Source organism: Stegostoma tigrinum, chromosome 1 (genome assembly GCF_030684315.1).
Source record: "Stegostoma tigrinum isolate sSteTig4 chromosome 1, sSteTig4.hap1, whole genome shotgun sequence".
Classification (NCBI taxonomy): domain Eukaryota; kingdom Metazoa; phylum Chordata; class Chondrichthyes; order Orectolobiformes; family Stegostomatidae; genus Stegostoma; species Stegostoma tigrinum.
The window spans coordinates 27,388,308-27,406,340 of record NC_081354.1 but is presented as its reverse complement, the minus strand read 5'-3'; the positions used below and the strand labels follow the sequence as shown (position 1 = coordinate 27,406,340).

General features: G+C 38.8%; 1 protein-coding gene across 4 annotated transcripts in view; it reads right to left on the bottom strand.

The window, feature by feature from the left end:
* Positions 1-10,501: 10,501 nt before the first annotated feature.
* elmod2 (ELMO/CED-12 domain containing 2) overlaps positions 10,502-18,033 on the bottom strand; it is a 23,214-nt gene continuing 15,682 nt past the window's right edge. For all 4 annotated transcript variants that reach the window (XM_048529832.2, XM_048529822.2, XM_048529841.2 and 1 more), the window contains exons 5-9: positions 17,323-17,452; positions 16,391-16,524; positions 15,402-15,470; positions 13,789-13,922; positions 10,502-11,409 (exon numbers count right to left, since the gene is read on the bottom strand). In XM_048529832.2, the coding sequence (XP_048385789.1) occupies positions 11,258-11,409; positions 13,789-13,922; positions 15,402-15,470; positions 16,391-16,524; positions 17,323-17,452 (619 nt within the window). In that variant the 3' untranslated portion in view covers positions 10,502-11,257. The remainder of the gene's footprint in view (positions 11,410-13,788; positions 13,923-15,401; positions 15,471-16,390; positions 16,525-17,322; positions 17,453-18,033) is intronic.

Here is an 18,033-nt window from a genome sequence, read left to right as displayed (position 1 = left end):
CTTTTAAAAATAAGAAAAAGTTGGAGTCTAGGCTATGTTCTTAATATATTTTGAGGAGTTTTGAACTGGCCCATAACTGGAAGCTTTACCCTCTAAAAGTTTGGAGTAGATTTGTAGCTCGGGTTGTGGGTATTGAGGTTGGTTGTCTCGCCAAGCTTTACCCTCAGAGGGAAGGCATTCACCAGCATCCAACACTTTCACTTCTGTGGGCACTTTATTTAGATGAGACTGCTTGAGTGGCTATGAGCCATGCAACATAAGATGTATGTGAAGTGGCAGAGTTAGAGTGGGCACCAGCTCTAAGTTGGAGATAGCAAAGCAAAGACAGTGACATTTATCCTTGGGTAGTGCAGAAGATTGCTGGCTTTTTTCCTGCATTGTTATGGGTTTCTTTCAACTGTGGCACAGCTTTAAGCCAGCTATTGTGTCCAGGCTGGCTCAGTTTGGTGGTATGGCCTTCTTTGGCATTCAATAGGAAAATACATTACCCTCCTCTCCACAACCCCACACACCCTGATGGCAAAGTAGGATGTCAGCTTCTCTTTCTCAGCCATGTCCAGTAAGCATGACAGTATGAAGGGCAGTTCTTGGCTTTCAGTGTCTGAAACTAGACTTTAAAGATGATGCTTGTGGAATACTTGCTAGAAATGTCTGTCAGTTGTGTGCACTTACACCTTGCACAGAATCCCTACTGTGCAGTAGAAGCCATTCGACCCACTGAGACTGCACCAATCCTCACAAGAGCATCATCTGAACTCCACATTTATTGTGGCTAACCCAACCACTATGGGACAACTTAGTATGGCCAATCCACCTAAACAGCACTGTGGGTGGACATCCAAGCAGACACAAAGCAAATCTAATACATGCGCACACACAGCCACCAAAGACTGGAACGGAATCTGGGTCCCTGGCACTGTGGGATGGCAATACTAACCACTGAGCCATCATGCCACCCAATGACACAAACATGATGCTGCAGAGCCTGGATGCATGCTTATTGAGCTTGGAGAGATTGCATGAGAAGTTACTCAAGTCATGGCAGAGTGGTCACTATGGAGCTCGCTCAACAAAATACTTGAACTCACCTGGACAAAATTGTTGATTTGGAGAATTTGGTGCCAGGAAGTTTCAGATTTGTTAATGCATGTTTTTTTTAAATGAAGGCTTGCCACTGTGGAGAAGGTCTGGGGTTTAACAGTTAAAAACAATAAGATTTGGCTGTTAACTAGCAATAATGTATCCAATACAGGGAGACAGTCATCCAGAAGGGCAGTGAGTTAGTCTAATTCTTTAGATACTAGACAGTAGAGGCTGAAGTGCTCAGCTAGTGAGATGATGAGCTAGAAAACTGCAAGATGCAGACTGGTAAGGAAAATCCATGTGTTTGCACTGAAGATGCATAAAAGTCATTAAGAAGAAAGCTCCAGAAACCAACTTTAACCATAGCAGCTGAGAAAGAAGCTTTAGGGTGGCAAGCAGTGATGCTTGGAGGTTTGAATGTCTGCAGGTTGATGGGGTAAAAATCTTGAGCTTTAAAGTCTTGGCAAAGATCCATAGCTCGGGTTGTGGGTGAGGTTGTTGACTTGCTCACTGAATGAGAGCAAGTCAGCTCGGCAAGCAAGTCAACAACCCCATCTTGAGCTTTTTCTAATGCTGGCATTTCAAATAGTTCTTATATAGAGAAACGTAGTTTTGCTTCACTTTGTTTAAACAAATAGCTAATAAATTTATTAAGTACTTTGGCAGCCTCCTGTTAACAGATTTAGTGACTGGCCACTATGATGCAGCCATGTCACACAGTCTGGGAATCTGACTTGTTCAGTATCATTATCAGCTGAGATCATAAAGTGCAAGCTCTCTGCAGGATCAAAACTTTTTTGAATTCAGGAAAGATCTATGGATCATTAAAACGGAGTACAAAGAGGTATTGAGCAAAAAAAAAAAAAGAACAGCTATTGTGATGTTTACTACATAGGGTGCAATTTCAAAATGGCTTTGACTACTTTTACGGGAGTAGAAAACATAATCAGATTATTGAAGTGTTTAAACAAGGATATACTGAGAGTGAACAGACAAATTATGGTAACAGTAAATGAAGGACCTCATAGGGCAAGATGCTAGATAATCAGCATTTAGAGTCAGAGGAAGTTAAACTGGAAATGATATATTGCTGCTAGAATTAGCTTAAATTCAGTTAGAAATGAAAATCCTTGAATTAAAGGATAAAATGCACGAGGTAAGGGGAAATGTATATGCAAGTAGTAAGGGAAATGTAAATAAGAATATTTCAAATGTCTAGAAAGGAGAAAGGTAAAAAGGTAAACAAGAAAAATGGATAGAAAAGAGAAAGAAGGAGAAAGAGAAATGGAATTTTAAAAAAGCTTTAACTTCAAAAACAAAAGCAAGGAATCAGACAATATGACTTTGCTAGAGAATAGCTTAGGCATAAGGAAGAAAGAAGAAATCGTGGTTTGAGGATGTTGTTTCCAATGAAAAATTAATTAAAATTTCTCGTGAAATAACATGTCTAGTTTAGAGAGGACGGGGTTGATAGATATTTCACCTCGTCTGAAAAGATATCCAGGAAGTTGAGTGGACAAGAGATTCTTGAATGTAATGTCAGAGTGGCCTGACAGGTACAGGTAAGAATGTGTACTCCAGTTTGAGAGAAGAGCAATCTGCACAAAATGAAATTGTTAAAAAAGGGCAATACTTAATGAAAGAAGTCTAATTATATGTAGCCAAAATTAGGGAACAAAATTGAGAAAGTATAGACCAAAGTTGAGTCTAGAGTTCCAAACTAATTGAGGGCTTTTCAGTTCAAAACATGTGTTGGCTAAACAAAATTGCAAAATGCTCCACAATGAAAATCAGTGCAGATAAAAAGATCAAAGTTGGAATTTGTCAAGGAGAAAAGGTGTTAGTACTGTTACCTGTCTCAAAAGAACCATTAAAAGAGAGGTTTACCAGACCTTAAAGTAAAATAGAAAAACTCAATCATTTGAATCAGGGTCTAGGCCCGAAACATCAGCCTTTCTGCTCCTCTGATGCTGCTTGGCCTGCTGTGTTCATCCAGCTCCACACCTCGTTACCTCATATGAATCATGTAGTGAGTACTCCAGACTGGAGGGGGGGGGGGGGGGGGGGGGGTGGGGTGAACGTACAAAGTTAATTTGCTAAAATTATACTATGACAAGATGGATATTCAGGACATGTGCATTTACTGTGGTGAGAACAAATAGAGGGTAAAATCAAAATCAAAAATGATTTAAGAATGAATCAGAAATTGAAAGTTCTAAAAGTGGCCCCTCCACTAATTAGTGTTGACAATAGTGGTTCTTAAAATGTTAGATGGAATATTATGCAGTGAGAAACTATGAAGCTGACTTACTAAAACTATTACACAGACTCAAATTAAATTTGTGTAAATATGCCAGGTACAATATCTTGCCCAATGTGTCTCCTGGGCCAGACAGCACATACCAAAGGTTACTATGGGAAATGAGGGAAAAGATTGCTGCCCCTTTGTCAATGATCTTTGCATCCTCACTGTCCACTGGAGTAGTACCAGATGATTAGAGGGTGGCAAATGTCATTCCCTTGTTCAAGGCAGGGAATACGGATAATCCTGGGAATTACAGACTGGACAGTCTTACTTCTGTGGTGGGAAAATTATTGGAGGAGAGGATTCTGAGAGATAGTATTTGATTATTTGTAAAAGCACAGCTTGATTAGAAATAGACAGCATGGCTTTGAGGGGCAGGTCATGCCTCAAGCCTTATTGAATTCTTTGAGGATGTGACAAAATGCATGGATGAAGGTAGAGCAGTAGATGTGGTGTATATGGATTTTAGCAAGGCATTTGATAAGGTTCCACATAGTAGGCTCTTTCAGAAAGTAAGGAAGCATGGGATTCAGGGAAATTTGCCTGTCTAGATACAAATCTAGCTGTCCAATAGAAGACAGAGGCTGGTAGTATATTGGAAAGTATTTAGCCTGGAGCTCAGTGACCAGTGGTGTTCCGCAGGGATCTGTTCTGGATCTCTGCTCTTTGTGATCTTTATAAATGGCTTGGATGAGCAAGTGGAAGGGTGAGTTAGTAGATTTGCCGATGACCTGAAGCTTGGCGAAATTGTGGCCAGCATGGAGGGCTGTTGTAGGTTGCAACAGGACAGTGACAGGACGCAGAGCTGGGCAAGGATGTGGCAGATGGAATTCAACACAGAAAAGTGTGAAGTGATTCATGTTGGAAGGTCGAATTTGAATGAAGAATACAGGATTAATGGCAGGATTCTTGGCAATGTGGAGGAACAGAGGGATTTTGGGGTTCATGTCCGTAGATCCCTCAAAAGTTGCCACCCAAGTTGACAGGGTTGTAAAGAAGGCACATGGTGTGTTGGCTCTCATTGGCAGGGAAATTGCATTTAAGAGCTGTGAGGTTCTGCTGCAGCTCTATAAAACTCTGGTTAGACCACACTTGGAATATGGTGTTTAGTTCCGATTACCTCATTATAGGAAAGATGTGGAAGCTTTAGAGGGGGTGCAGTGGAGATTTACCAGGATGCTGCCTGGACTGGGTGGCAGGTCTTATGAAGGAAAGGCTGAGGGAGCTAGGGCTTTTTTTTTTCTAATTGGAGCAAAAGGATAAGAGGTGACTTGATAGAAGTGTACAAGATGATGAGAGACATAGATAGAGTAGGCAGTCAGAGTTTTTCCCCAGAATGGAAATGATTGTTACGAGGGGGCGTAATTTTAAGGCGATTGGAGGAAGGTATAGGGGAGATGTCAGAGGTAGGTTCTTTACACAGAGTGGTGGGCGTGTGGAATACACTGCCAGCAATGCTAGTGTAGTCAGATATTTTAGAGACTCTTGGATAGGCACAGGCAGGATAGTAAAATGTAGAGTATGCAGGATAGTTTGATCTTGGTAGGATAATAAATTGGCACATCGTGGGTCAAAGGGCCTGTACTGTGCTGTAATGTTCTATGTTCTATGTATGTTAAGTAACGTAACATCGTTGCAGACTCAGTGCAGAGACATCAGCCTAGGTGAAGAAAGAGATAACACTTATGATGAGAAGTAATATTATTGATCCAATCCATGAGAGCTGCAGCTCACCTATAAATGATTGAGATTCATTTAATTTTGACACCATGATTATGTATAAAATTATCACAGAGGCAGAGGCAATGCAGGAACAAATGTGGACTCCTACACAAATTCCTCAGTTCGAAGACAGTACTGAAAGGATTTGACGATCACGGTTAAAGACAAAAATCAACTTATGAAAAAGGGCAGACAAATTACACTCACTGATACAGCCAAAGAAATATCAGAATTATCAAGTTACCTCTTCATTTCAGGATCAGATGCCTTATAAAAGGATGGTCACTCGGAGTCAAGTCGAATGGACCAAACCAAACCCCCTCCTAATATATTAAGATGATTGTCAAAACCCGAACTTTTTCTTATTTTAAAAAGCTAAGTGTAAGGAATTGCATTTCATTCCAAATTGATTGGTCAAACTACTCGACTTAACGCAAAACACACTTTATTTTTACATTACAAAATACAGACAAAATTGCTTATCTGCAACTATCAAAACACTTAATTAATAGTTTATATAATACGTAAAATTTTGTTAACTATTTCAATATAGAAACATCCCAGAAACAACCCTGGCAAAGGCACATGTAGTAAAACAGATTGTCTCACATGCAATTCTAGCAACAGAAAGAGAACTCTACCTTCTAGCTGTGAGGGAAAAGAAAACCTCCACAGTCAGATTAAAGACCCCAGAAACTCCAGAAAATGAAAACTAAAAGTCTTGGTTCTGTGGGAGCTTGACCCCATCATTCAGACTGCTTTTATTGTTCAACATTTTTTAAAAAAATCCCCAAGGCTTCCCAAATCCCCAAGGCTCGTTATCAGTCTCACCTTCTTTCATTTAAAAAAAAGGACAAAATACATCTCTTAAAGCCACAGTATTGTCACACAAGGCATAACTGATGACTACATTACAGCAGCCCCCTAACTGAGGGGCAAGCATAGACACAATTCAGCCCATTTTTCCACAAGAGCCGTAGTACAGCAGATCATAGACCTCCAAAGGATGAGAATCCAATGCTTGGATTGGTCAGCAGAAGCCTTATGGACTACACAGATGTGCTGCATAATTCTAGCATGCTGCGCTCTGCACCCTGGAGGTGGCAACAAGGGGACATGGATATTGAAGAGCTGATAGAACAGCAACAGTCTTCTGATGAGGAAGGTGAGAATATTGTACCAGGCTTGATGTTTGGTGTGTGGGGAGAAGAATATTCCTTCAGCATGACAGTGACATGCAGCATCAGGAGCAACAAGTCAATCAGAACTTAACTGACACCTGAATTGAATAGATGTGAGTGGGCACAGTCATCATTCATTGACTATAACATTTGCTGAGAATTCAGTTTTACTGAATAAGTAAGAATAATAATTTTTTGTATGATGGATTTATGCATTTATTAATAATTTAATCTGTATGGACTTCAGCAAGGCACTCCACAAGTTTCTGCATGGTAGACTGGTTCACAAAGTTAGATCACAAGGAATTCAGGGAGACCTAGCCATTTGGATATAAAATTGACTTGAAGACAGGAAACAGACAGTGGTGGTGGTGGAAGGTTGTTTTTCTGACTAGTGACCTTTGTACCACAAAGATCAGTGCTGGGTCTGTTGCTTTTTGTCATAAAAGATTTGGATTGGAATATAGAAGGAACTGTTAGTAAGTTTGCAGATGACAATTCTCCCACCACTGCCCCAGCCCAAAAAAAAATGGTGTGTGTTGGACAGCAAAGAAGGTTATCTTCAGAACTCAACAGAACCCTGATCGAATGGGCCAAGGAGAGGCAAATGGAGTTTAATTTTGGTAAGTGTGGGGTGTTGCATTTTTGTAAGGCAAATGAGGGCATGACTTATATACTTAATGGGAGGGCCCTGGATAGAGTTGTTGAGTAAAGGGATCTTGGGGTTAAGGTTCATAGTTCCTTGGAGGTGGAATCAGAGGTAGGTACAATAACATTTAAAAAGCATCTGGATGGGTAGATGAATAGCAAGGGTTTAAAGGGATATGGGCCAGATGCTGGTAAATTGGACTATATTTAAGATATCTGGTCAGTATGGACAAGTTGAACTGAAAAGGTCTATTTGTGTGCTGTACAACTCTATGACTAGTAAATGTTTTGGTGCTTTAAACTAACTTGCTTGCTTGCTCCTGGAAGCAAGTACAGCTATTTGTAATTTTCCTTAACTTTTTTGCACAACTGCAAAAGCAAACACTTTGAACCATTTCACGTTTCCAGCATGTGACTGTCCCACATTGATCAGGCATTAGGAAACAAGTAGCAACCCCCTAATTGTTTCTAACATAATATAGCACTACAGACAGTTAGCTGTATAGCTTGGTTCTTGTAGCTGTGGTGAAATTAACTGTCAGATGACGTAGCTTGCATTTCAAACAAATTATCTTCTGTATAATCCACATGCTCTCAGAAGCTTATTTTCATGTTTCCCTCCCATTATGTGTAGCATGAAGGCCTTTTCATGGCCAATGTGATTGCCCTGTTGCACAGCTGGGGTTTTAAACATAGCACCAGCAGAGATGGTGCCAGCAGCGGCAAGTACTTCCACCACTGCTAAGTATATTATAGCATAAGCAGACTACCATATAGCACAGTGCATACATAGGAAGTGAGTAGAGTAAAATTGCTTGAGATAACATATGGAGAGAAAACATGTGAAAAATCCTGCCATTGATGCAGTTAAATGTTTAGTAAAATTCTGCCCAATGTATCTGCAGTAGCAGTAATATCAGCCACATGCTGCACCAAATTGATTCGGTATATCAAAACAGCCTTTAGGCATTCCTGCTCTCCCTAAAAATTCACAAGAAATAGCAGCTTGATCTGACCACCTGAACTTCAGTCAATAGATCAGTGGCCATTCTCTAACAGACACAGTCTCTATTAATTCCTTCAAATGTAAATATGGTTCAAACGTAGGAAGGAGATGTGGTGGATTCTGAAATCCGAAAAATTTCCCTCTTTCCAAAATATTGGCAAGCAGCAGAGAATGGAGAGAAATTATGGGAATGTTCATGGATCACAGCATGCTTTCTATGAAACACTTCTTCTGGAGTCAGTAATTGGTGCAAAATTGATTTCACATCAATGGTATTTAATATTTAATGCAGCAACATTCCTCTGTGCAGACATACAGACTTAAAGATTAGATAAATACCCAGTTGACCTCCCAAAAATCCCAACTGAGTTAAAAATACATTGATGCGTTTAATTGTTTCAGTTTTGAACTATTTATTTCAGCAAAAATTCATAAAATAAAGCTTCATCTCCCCCACCACCCCACCAACCCCTCTCTACCCCATTCTTAAATGGAAAGCCAACCAGTAGAAATCTATATAAACTTCAAACATCATAGCATACCTTTCTGGAAAAGAGCATTTCATCCAATAAATTTAGCAACTTTCAGCTACAAACGTTTTATCCAGAATAATCAGTAATAAATACAAAAAACTTTTCACTGTTACTCATCAATAAGGGATCATCAATAAAAAGCTGGAATGGTGCATGGAAAAACACTTCCTTTGCTTTCCTGAGTGAGAGGAGGCTCATTTTTCCTTATGCCTCTTCAAATACTGTAGTGACCATAACATTAATTTTGAAATTTTTCAATAATCTATTAACTAACTTTTTGGTAGTTAATTTTTCACTATGAAATATAACCACGTGATACATTACAATGCACTTGGTGGCAACAGCTAGTTTACACATCACACAATTTAACAAAATCACTAAGATTAAAAGTACGTACCTCAAGAGGTGCTCAGTTTAATTGTACCTGCAAGATTGTCAATAACTTGAACTCATTAAACAAAATTTCACGAAATTGACAGACTACGTTGTTCTTTGAGTAGATTATCCCGTGACTTATCACAAAAAATTAAATTTAGAATTATTTGTTTCATAATACGAGGTTTTTGTGAAAATACATTAATTGTTACTTTAGAACTTTTTGGCATTTACTATAGTCAGAATGAAACAGATTAAGACTGGAAAATTTAATTTTACACCACACAGAAGTTAATCCTCCGCTAGTAAATACATGAACATCCTATTGGTTTAAAAACAGTAAGTGCTGGTGAAACTCAGCAGGTCTGGCAGCATTTGTGAAAAGCAAAACAGTTAACGTTGAGTACAATGTGACTTTGAAACTCTTGAAGAGTCTCACTGGACTCAAAATATTTAAAGATAATGGGAACTGCAGATGCTGGAGATTCCAAGATAATAAAATGTGAGGCTGGATGAACACAGCAGGCCAAGCAGCATCTCAGGAGCACAAAAGCTGACGTTTCGGGCCTAGACCCTTCATCAGAGAGGGGGATGGGGGGAGGGAACTGGAATAAATAGGGAGAGAGGGGGAGGCGGACCGAAGATGGAGAGCAAAGAAGATAGGTGGAGAGGGTGTAGGTGGGGAGGTAGGGAGGGGATAGGTCAGTCCAGGGAAGACGGACAGGTCAAGGAGGTGGGATGAGGTTAGTAGGTAGCTGGGGGTGCGGCTGGGGGTGGGAGGAAGGGATGGGTGAGAGGAAGAACCGGTTAGGGAGGCAGAGACAGGTTGGACTGGTTTTGGGATGCAGTGGGTGGGGGGGAAGAGCTGGGCTGGTTGTGTGGTGCAGTGGGGGGAGGGGATGAACTGGGCTGGTTTAGGGATGCAGTGGGGGAAGGGGAGATTTTGAAACTGGTGAAGTCCACATTGATACCATATGGCTGCAGGGTTCCCAGGCGGAATATGAGTTGCTGTTCCTGCAACCTTCGGGTGGCATCATTGTGGCAGTGCAGGAGGCCCATGATGGACATGTCCATCATGGGCCTCCTGCACTGCCACAATGATGCCACCCGAAGGTTGCAGGAACAGCAACTCATATTCCGCCTGGGAACCCTGCAGCCATATGGTATCAATGTGGACTTCACCAGTTTCAAAATCTCCCCTTCCCCCACTGCATCCCTAAACCAGCCCAGTTCATCCCCTCCCCCCACTGCACCACACAACCAGCCCAGCTCTTCCCCCCCACCCACTGCATCCCAAAACCAGTCCAACCTGTCTCTGCCTCCCTAACCGGTTCTTCCTCTCACCCATCCCTTCCTCCCACCCCCAGCCGCACCCCCAGCTACCTACTAACCTCATCCCACCTCCTTGACCTGTCCGTCTTCCCTGGACTGACCTATCCCCTCCCTACCTCCCCACCTACACCCTCTCCACCTATCTTCTTTGCTCTCCATCTTCGGTCCGCCTCCCCCTCTCTCCCTATTTATTCCAGTTCCCTCCCCCCATCCCCCTCTCTGATGAAGGGTCTAGGCCCGAAACGTCAGCTTTTGTGCTCCTGAGATGCTGCTTGGCCTGCTGTGTTCATCCAGCCTCACATTTTATTATCTCAAAATATTTAAAGTTTGTTTCTTGTAACATAGACACTAGCAGACCTGTTAAGAGTTTCACTAGCACTTACTACTTTTATTTAAGATCTCAAGTACCTGCAAGTCTTTTGCTTTTATTTAAAAAAAACCTTGATGAATTCCTTTTGCCACTTGGCATCCTCCAACTTCAGGATGTACTTTGTCATAGTAGACATAACAGCAATCACAAAGTTCAGAAGTAGCTAAGCCACCCAAGCCCTGTTCTGACAACTGGGGAGATTACAGTGTTGTAATTGCTCTCAAAGAACCCCATTTGCTGTTTATCTTCAGTAATCTAAAAGCTAGAGTGCTGCTTTGAACATGATGTGTTTATGAAACTGCATGTATGAGCAGCAGCAATAACAAGGTACAATTAAAAATGTTAAAGGAATAAACTCATGCTACTTGCTGTGCTCCAAAGGGAATATTGAAAATCTCTTTAATTTGAATTTATATACACTTTGAATAGTTCCTTCCATAATGAAGCACCATTTCAATTACTGCTTTGTGGATGTCACTAAATAAATTATCCATATTTATGCCAAACACCAGGCAGCCAGAAACAAATCTGATGACACATTTATAGTGAAAGTGGATCCATCCTGAATTTCAGTCACAATGTTTTTAATCAGTTCCTATTTACAAGTTAAAAATCTATTCAAAAATCAAAGATCCACAGCATAAGCTCATATCTTGCAATTAATTCCAAGTGTTACCTCACAGGCTTATTGCAAATTACTGTCTATGTTTTGAAGTTCAAGGTAAGCGATGTTTTTGAATCTTGTAAAAGCCGTTTCACCTTCTCATGAAATTGCTCTCTGTAATGGTTGAATTCCATGATGCTGGATGGTTCCTCCTTGAACCAGAATTGATCAAACTCATACATTAGGTAACCTAAAACAAGATAGAAACTATTGTTCACAAAAACTGACTGCATTTACTTAATGCTTCTTTTCCATTCTGTACACTAACTAAAACACAGAACACTACAGTTTCACTTACATTTCTAACCACTCATCCATAGTGATCTGCCCATAAATATGTACAATCCTGTTTTGGTCTGGTAATATGCACTCAGCATTGGAAATAAGTAAATTACAAGTTCAGAAAATATGTGTGCATGTGCGTGCGCGTGTGTAGCTCAATTGTTCTCCAGCTATCAGATTACTTCAACACCTGACAGTACTACACAGCACAGGTAGAGGCTTTTCAGCCCACACTATTGTGTTGAATATGGGGCCAAATTAAACTAATCACTTCTGCCTGCCCTTCGTTCCTATCCCTCCATTCCTTGCATATTCATGTGATTGTCTAAAAAGTGCCTTAGACACCCCTTTTCAGATCTGTCTCCAACGACGCATCTGGCTACGTGTTCCAGACTCTTAACACCCATATCTCACCACTGTGGTATAGCACATTTTGCATTTATACATGCTTATGATGTAATAACATGTCTCTAGGCACCACATACTGACATACTGTAAAATATGATGAGTAAACAATATTTTAAATCACTAAAAGGTTTGGTATAATTTTTGGAATGTGGATAAATCAAACCACATATACAGTAATCTTTGATCTAATAGATCAAAATAGTTGCAATCATATTAGAATAATATTCTGAAAGAATTAACTTACATCTATTTTAAATATAAGAAATAGATGTAAAACAAAACTGCCCATGAATTTAAGTTAAGAATGCATTAACCGCTACCAAATGCTGCAGATGTTATACAATAGATTTTTTAAAAATCCAGTAAATCAACAGCAATAGTCACCACAGCTAAAATGATAGAAAACTAAAATCAGCAGAGAAAAAAACTCATTTACGACAAAGCTAAAGTTAGTGAGTATTCTGTAATACACACAATACTTCTGCTGTTTTTTTGAAGCTAAAATATGCCAACTTTAGCGATAATAAACAAATCAAAGAATGGCATTTGAGCTGAAGGTAAATCCTTCAACATAAAACACACCTAGACCTTAGAGAGGAGTTTTCCTTTACTTCTTGAAGTGTGTTCATCACAGAAAAGACCAAATTTTTTTGCTTATTCCTACCTGCCCTCGATAACGTAAAAATGAACCACTTTCATGAAATGCTGCAGTCCATGTGGTGTAGATATATGCAAGATGCTTTGCTTTTTTTTGCAGATTGGTATAGTTGAATGGCTTGTTATGCCTTTTCAAATGATTGTTGCTGTGTATCTAGAGTCACATGTGACTGCTTATTAATGGGAAATTTCCTCCTCTCAGACTTCCATGATTCGGATGGGTTTTTAAATCTGGTAATTTCTTGATTAAATTAGTATTTTATTCCAGATTTTTTAAACAAATTAAATTGAATTCAAATTGGCCTCATTGCTGTAATGCGGTTTAAATTGGTGTCTTCAAAGCATTGGCTGAACCTCTGGATTACACGTCCAGTAACATTACCAACAGCAACCCATCAACTTATTGCAATAACAGATTCTAAAAAAATGATAAGGCATACATTATGTACAAACTATCCAAGTTTAGTCAAGCAAATCCGCATTTTGACATAAAACAACTTCATGTAAAATGTGAGCCACATGAGCCACCAAAAGACATTTTCAATCACAGCTGGTAAAATAACCATGTAAAATGCTGCATTTCTCAAGAAAATAGAAAGAAAGAACAGAATCTGTACATTGAACTTTCTTCAAATTTAGTCTCCTAAGAGTGGTCAAAAATAAGAATCAAAAACCTGAAAAATGTATGATGGCAATTATGTCTATTGCATTCATTGTCTTTACTAGGATTTCAGTTTGCAATCTCCATGCAGTAAATTATCGATCTCAGCAATGTGATTTTAAGAATGATCCAGATTGGTCAGTTAACTATTTTGCTAATGGAGAGAGGCTATAAGTCTAACCTCAGGTGTATAAGCTGAATATAATGACATAGGGTCAGAACGTGTAAATTACAGAGAATTGGGAAGCACAAATATTCCGAGAGTCTGAAAGTGAAGTGCTGTAGTCAGATACATTATATGGACAGAGACAGGTCTCAACAGTCAGTCATGACACATTACATTACTTATGCTTTACCTGTCAGATACATTACAATTGCTAAAAATTAACTACTTTTATAGCATTAAATTAATAGGGTATTATTACATTTCCAATAGTTCACACCCAATTGGACATGCAACATTATTGTCACAGATATTAATCACAGTATCACTGCAAACAAAACATATTCTGGTGAGAAATAAGCATTAGACTGTTACCCTCTACAGTTTAAAGTACTTACAATAAAACTGATGAAAATGTTGCAACTGTGGAACTCCAGGAACGAGGTTATAAAAATGACTCTTTAGTAAGCCACTCTTCATCATACTGTAAGCCATTTCAGTAAGGTTTATTCCAACTATAGCATAGGAATATCTGGAACCACAAAATATCACAGCTTTAGCTGTCAAATCAATTTAAATATCTGTACTATTTTCTAAAGCTTGCAAAAGAAAAATATTCTTAATTTTCAACATTTACTGACAGTGCGATATGCAACAATACAAATCATTTCGGCATATAATTAGACTAAATAACACTAACTGCTAAAAGATCTTTGATGCTCTGATGGAAAGTGATCACCCTGAGCCCTTTAACTTTGCTTCTCTACCCACATGTGGCTGCTGAACTGCTGACCACTTCAGTCTTTTTGGTTTTCTTTTAGGTTATAAAAAGGAGATTTTTAATCTTATTTCATTAGTACATTTCCTGTTCTTTTTCGAAAAAAGAAAGAGAGTCCTTGTATCAAAGCTGAGTAGCTCTGTTTACACGCTGTCTGATAACAAACTTGACTTTAAATTATCTTGAGTTCGAGCAAAACAGGTTGAATTGCTTTTGTGGTTTATGGAACTAAACAATTAAATCAGAATAAAGCTAGATAACATGACTTTATCCTAGCAGGTTTACAAGTAAATTTCTTTCTTCAAAAGCATGGAACCAAGTATTCTGATCTGAATCAGAACCCAGAATTCTAAACCACACTGGACAAAATGTTATCCTCTTAGCTTCTCAGGATCCATTTCAACAAATAGTCTAGTAAACTACTGAGGTAGCCTTGGAGTTAACTGGCACAGAAATGTCACTTTTAATGGCAATAATGGCTCATATTCCAAAGTTTTGAAGGTCCCAAAGCCACTTTTACTATTAAGGAGAAAACGTAATGGTGGGCAGGGGTCTAGTGGGCCCACTGCTACTTGTGGGATTAGAGGCAGCATGTTAAGTAAGTGGGTGATAGAGTAGATGGGTCACATGTCATGAATGGTCAGGCATTTGATGTGAAGGGTGAGCTGTCAGGTGTTCAGCGATGGGGAGGCAAGTCTGGTGTTCAAGGAAGATCGAGGAAAGTGATCAAGGGGAAAACTCTGTGGTAGGTCAGGGGGCTCATTTTCATAGTTAGCCAAGAATAGGAACAGGTTTTAATTCTTCTAATTTAAAGTGAAACCCTTTAAAGTTTCTGACTCCAATTACAGTTGGGGCAATTTTCACAGGGTCCCAGACACCGAGTGATTATATTGACATTACAGAGACCTTTAGATCTGGGCGGTAGTGTCCAGCCTGGCTCTCACTTATGAACATACCAAGAACATTTCATAAAAATTATTTCCATTGTAAAAATTAGGGTGTTAGTGCAATTTCTTCCAAAAGCATTCGTTCACTTAAAATTCTGCAAGTAGTCAATGCTGCTAGTTTTCACTTTAGATTTTGCTCAGACAGAATTTCCATATTAATTTGAAATGAGATTTCAAACAGGTGTCAAAAAGGTGCTATCACGCTTAAATCATGTTAACACATTTTTGGTAGGCTTTTCCTTGTAAAATGAACGACATGGCATAAAAACTACATGCTTTCACTTACCCAATTTTGGGATGATTTGAATGCGAAAGAGTCTGGCGAGCTATTTTGGTGTAATGCTCCCCAAAGAACCTAAACAGTTTAATGACACAAGTTAAAAAATAAAAATCACACCTGCCATTAAGAATCAATATTTGAGCTTCGTATTTCTTCCTTCTATGACACAGCACCTTGTACGTCAGAAGAGTTAGCACACGGAGAAATCCCACTGTAAACTATTTTTGACATCAGAACAAATCACATGAAATTTGGCTTTCCCACATTTACGAAGTGCAATGAATGTAGCAGACATTTTAAGAATGGCCAAGCAGGAGGATGAATAATTCTCTGAAATAAAAATTCTACCCCTTGCATCTCAGGAAGAAAGCATCTACCTTTATAACAAAGGATATCTCTGTAAATTCAGGGCAAGTTTGAGTTGAAGTACTTCTCCAACAAAAAAAGTTTTAGCAGAAGATCAATAAGTGTGCTGTAAACTTACATATCAACTAACTCAAAAAGCAGTAATATTTTAGAATCACATACCATAATTTAACAATGTCTGTCTTCTTGTGGTGCAGGTATCACACCTTCCAAAATCCCAGAATTAAAACAGGAGTCAGTAGAATTGCAGGACCAATGGGAAAGCCAGTATCATATCCACATTTTAGCCCCACCCACACAGTCTTAATTCTTGTTGTATTCAAGAGGTTAGCATTGTGACAATAATGACTGTCTAAATTACAGAAAAATTGAGGGTTTTAAACAGAAATGATTCTAAGGCATAACTTAAAATAAACAAAATCAGTGATCAGGTGGCTGCTGGAGCGGATAGACTGATATCGGTCCTCCTGTACACAGAGTTGCAAAATCTACTTTGCAAACTAATCTTTTCAATACATAGAACACAAAATCACAGAACAACATGCTAAGATGGAAGGGATTACTTAACCTGTGGTGTTTTTTGGGGGAGAAAAAAAAAAGTGCTATTTATATCCTATACAAAGACTTACACTAGGTTGTGTAACCCCAGCATTCCCATGCCTCTGAAGTCAGTTTTAGGATCATCACCTTGGAACCCAATGTCACCCCACTGTTTGGTGATTCTTGACTCCAAGTTTACATTGGGCATCATCAACTGCCACAACTAAAAATTATGAAAGAAATAAACAAATAGCAAATGAGACGATACACTAAACAATGAAAGTATAACTGGAACAGTCCTTCACACAAACTGCAATTATTAAAAAGGAAAAATGGAAGGGTTTAAATAGATTAGCTTCTGTTTTATAGTTGATTAGTTATGGATGACAACAGAACAGTTCAAGAGAGACATATTTGTTCAACCACCTCAGGCACAGCACGTTTTGTTCAACTTGTTAACATCTGGGTTTTTTTTTAAAGAAAAGCAAATTGCCACTTTTCATCCAAAAGGAAGTCAAGTTACTTCATACTCACGGGTACAGGAAAAAAAATTGTGAAAATATAAATGACATGTACTTTTAAGAATATATTCCCAAAGTAAGTGAGCCATGCTTCACGAAACAGGTTTCAAATAGAGTGCTTAATATTAGTAACTACTAAACGTTTTGGGTAATGATTCCACCTTTCACTTTTTCCCCATTGAAATAATTTCAATGCGCACAATGTTATCTTTACACACAAAATGGTTCCCTCACAATCACTGTTACATTTTGCTTTTAATCAGCAACAATGGAGAGAAGTCGGTAATTCACAATGACAGACCACTTCAAGATTCTTCCGTTAACCCCCAAAAGTTGTTGAGAGACTCAAGGGGTTATGACAAACACTGCAAGTTCTCCATTGAAAATCCTCTTAAAAGATCAATGCCATTTATCTTCCCAAAATAAATTTTTAAGTATTACAGTACAGTAAGGCAAGGTTGCCTGAGTAAACAGTAAGATTGAAAATTCAATAAACATACCTTTAATAGCAGATCTTCATGTTGCTTGTTTGAAGAGTCAAATGGTTGCTTCCGTAGGTATTCTACATCAGCGAAAAGTTTTTTAAAGCCAGAGACTTGAAGCAAGCAAATCTGTAAATTTAACTTGAAGCTACAAAAATAAAAACACATCCATAAAAGGAATTTGTTAGCCTTTTTAAAATGCTTTTAACACAAGACTGTGTCTCAGTGCTCCTACTAATTTCACAAAGGAATTCAAGGAGAAACAAATCAGTTGCACTGGTATTTTTGATAGTAAGATTGAATTTGTAGAGCTTTTGATGGCAAATTCACTTTTCATCTGTGAACCTGACCGCAATGTCAGGATTAATCACAAGTGCAGTAACAATGGAAACACTAAAGTTGCACTCTGTCATTCCCTACTGTTGGAGGCTATGCAATAAGCCCTCCCAGCCTATGCCCAAAATAATTGGCAACAGTGAAATCAATTGACCTGAAAAACCTGCCTGCTCTCTTCTTCTCAAAGAAGTTAAGCTTTGTTCAGCGAGTTGTAACTAGGATTTTAACAGTGATGAGTAGTAAGTACGGTTGAACAACCTGGCTATGAAAAATATGTGGAACCCTGCTAAATGTTGAGGTTATTTCTAGCTTCTCACAACCGAATGCTTTTCTGATTTATCTTCAGGTCTTTCTAAAGTTAGTGTTTCAAAACAATTAAAAAAGGAAGTTATT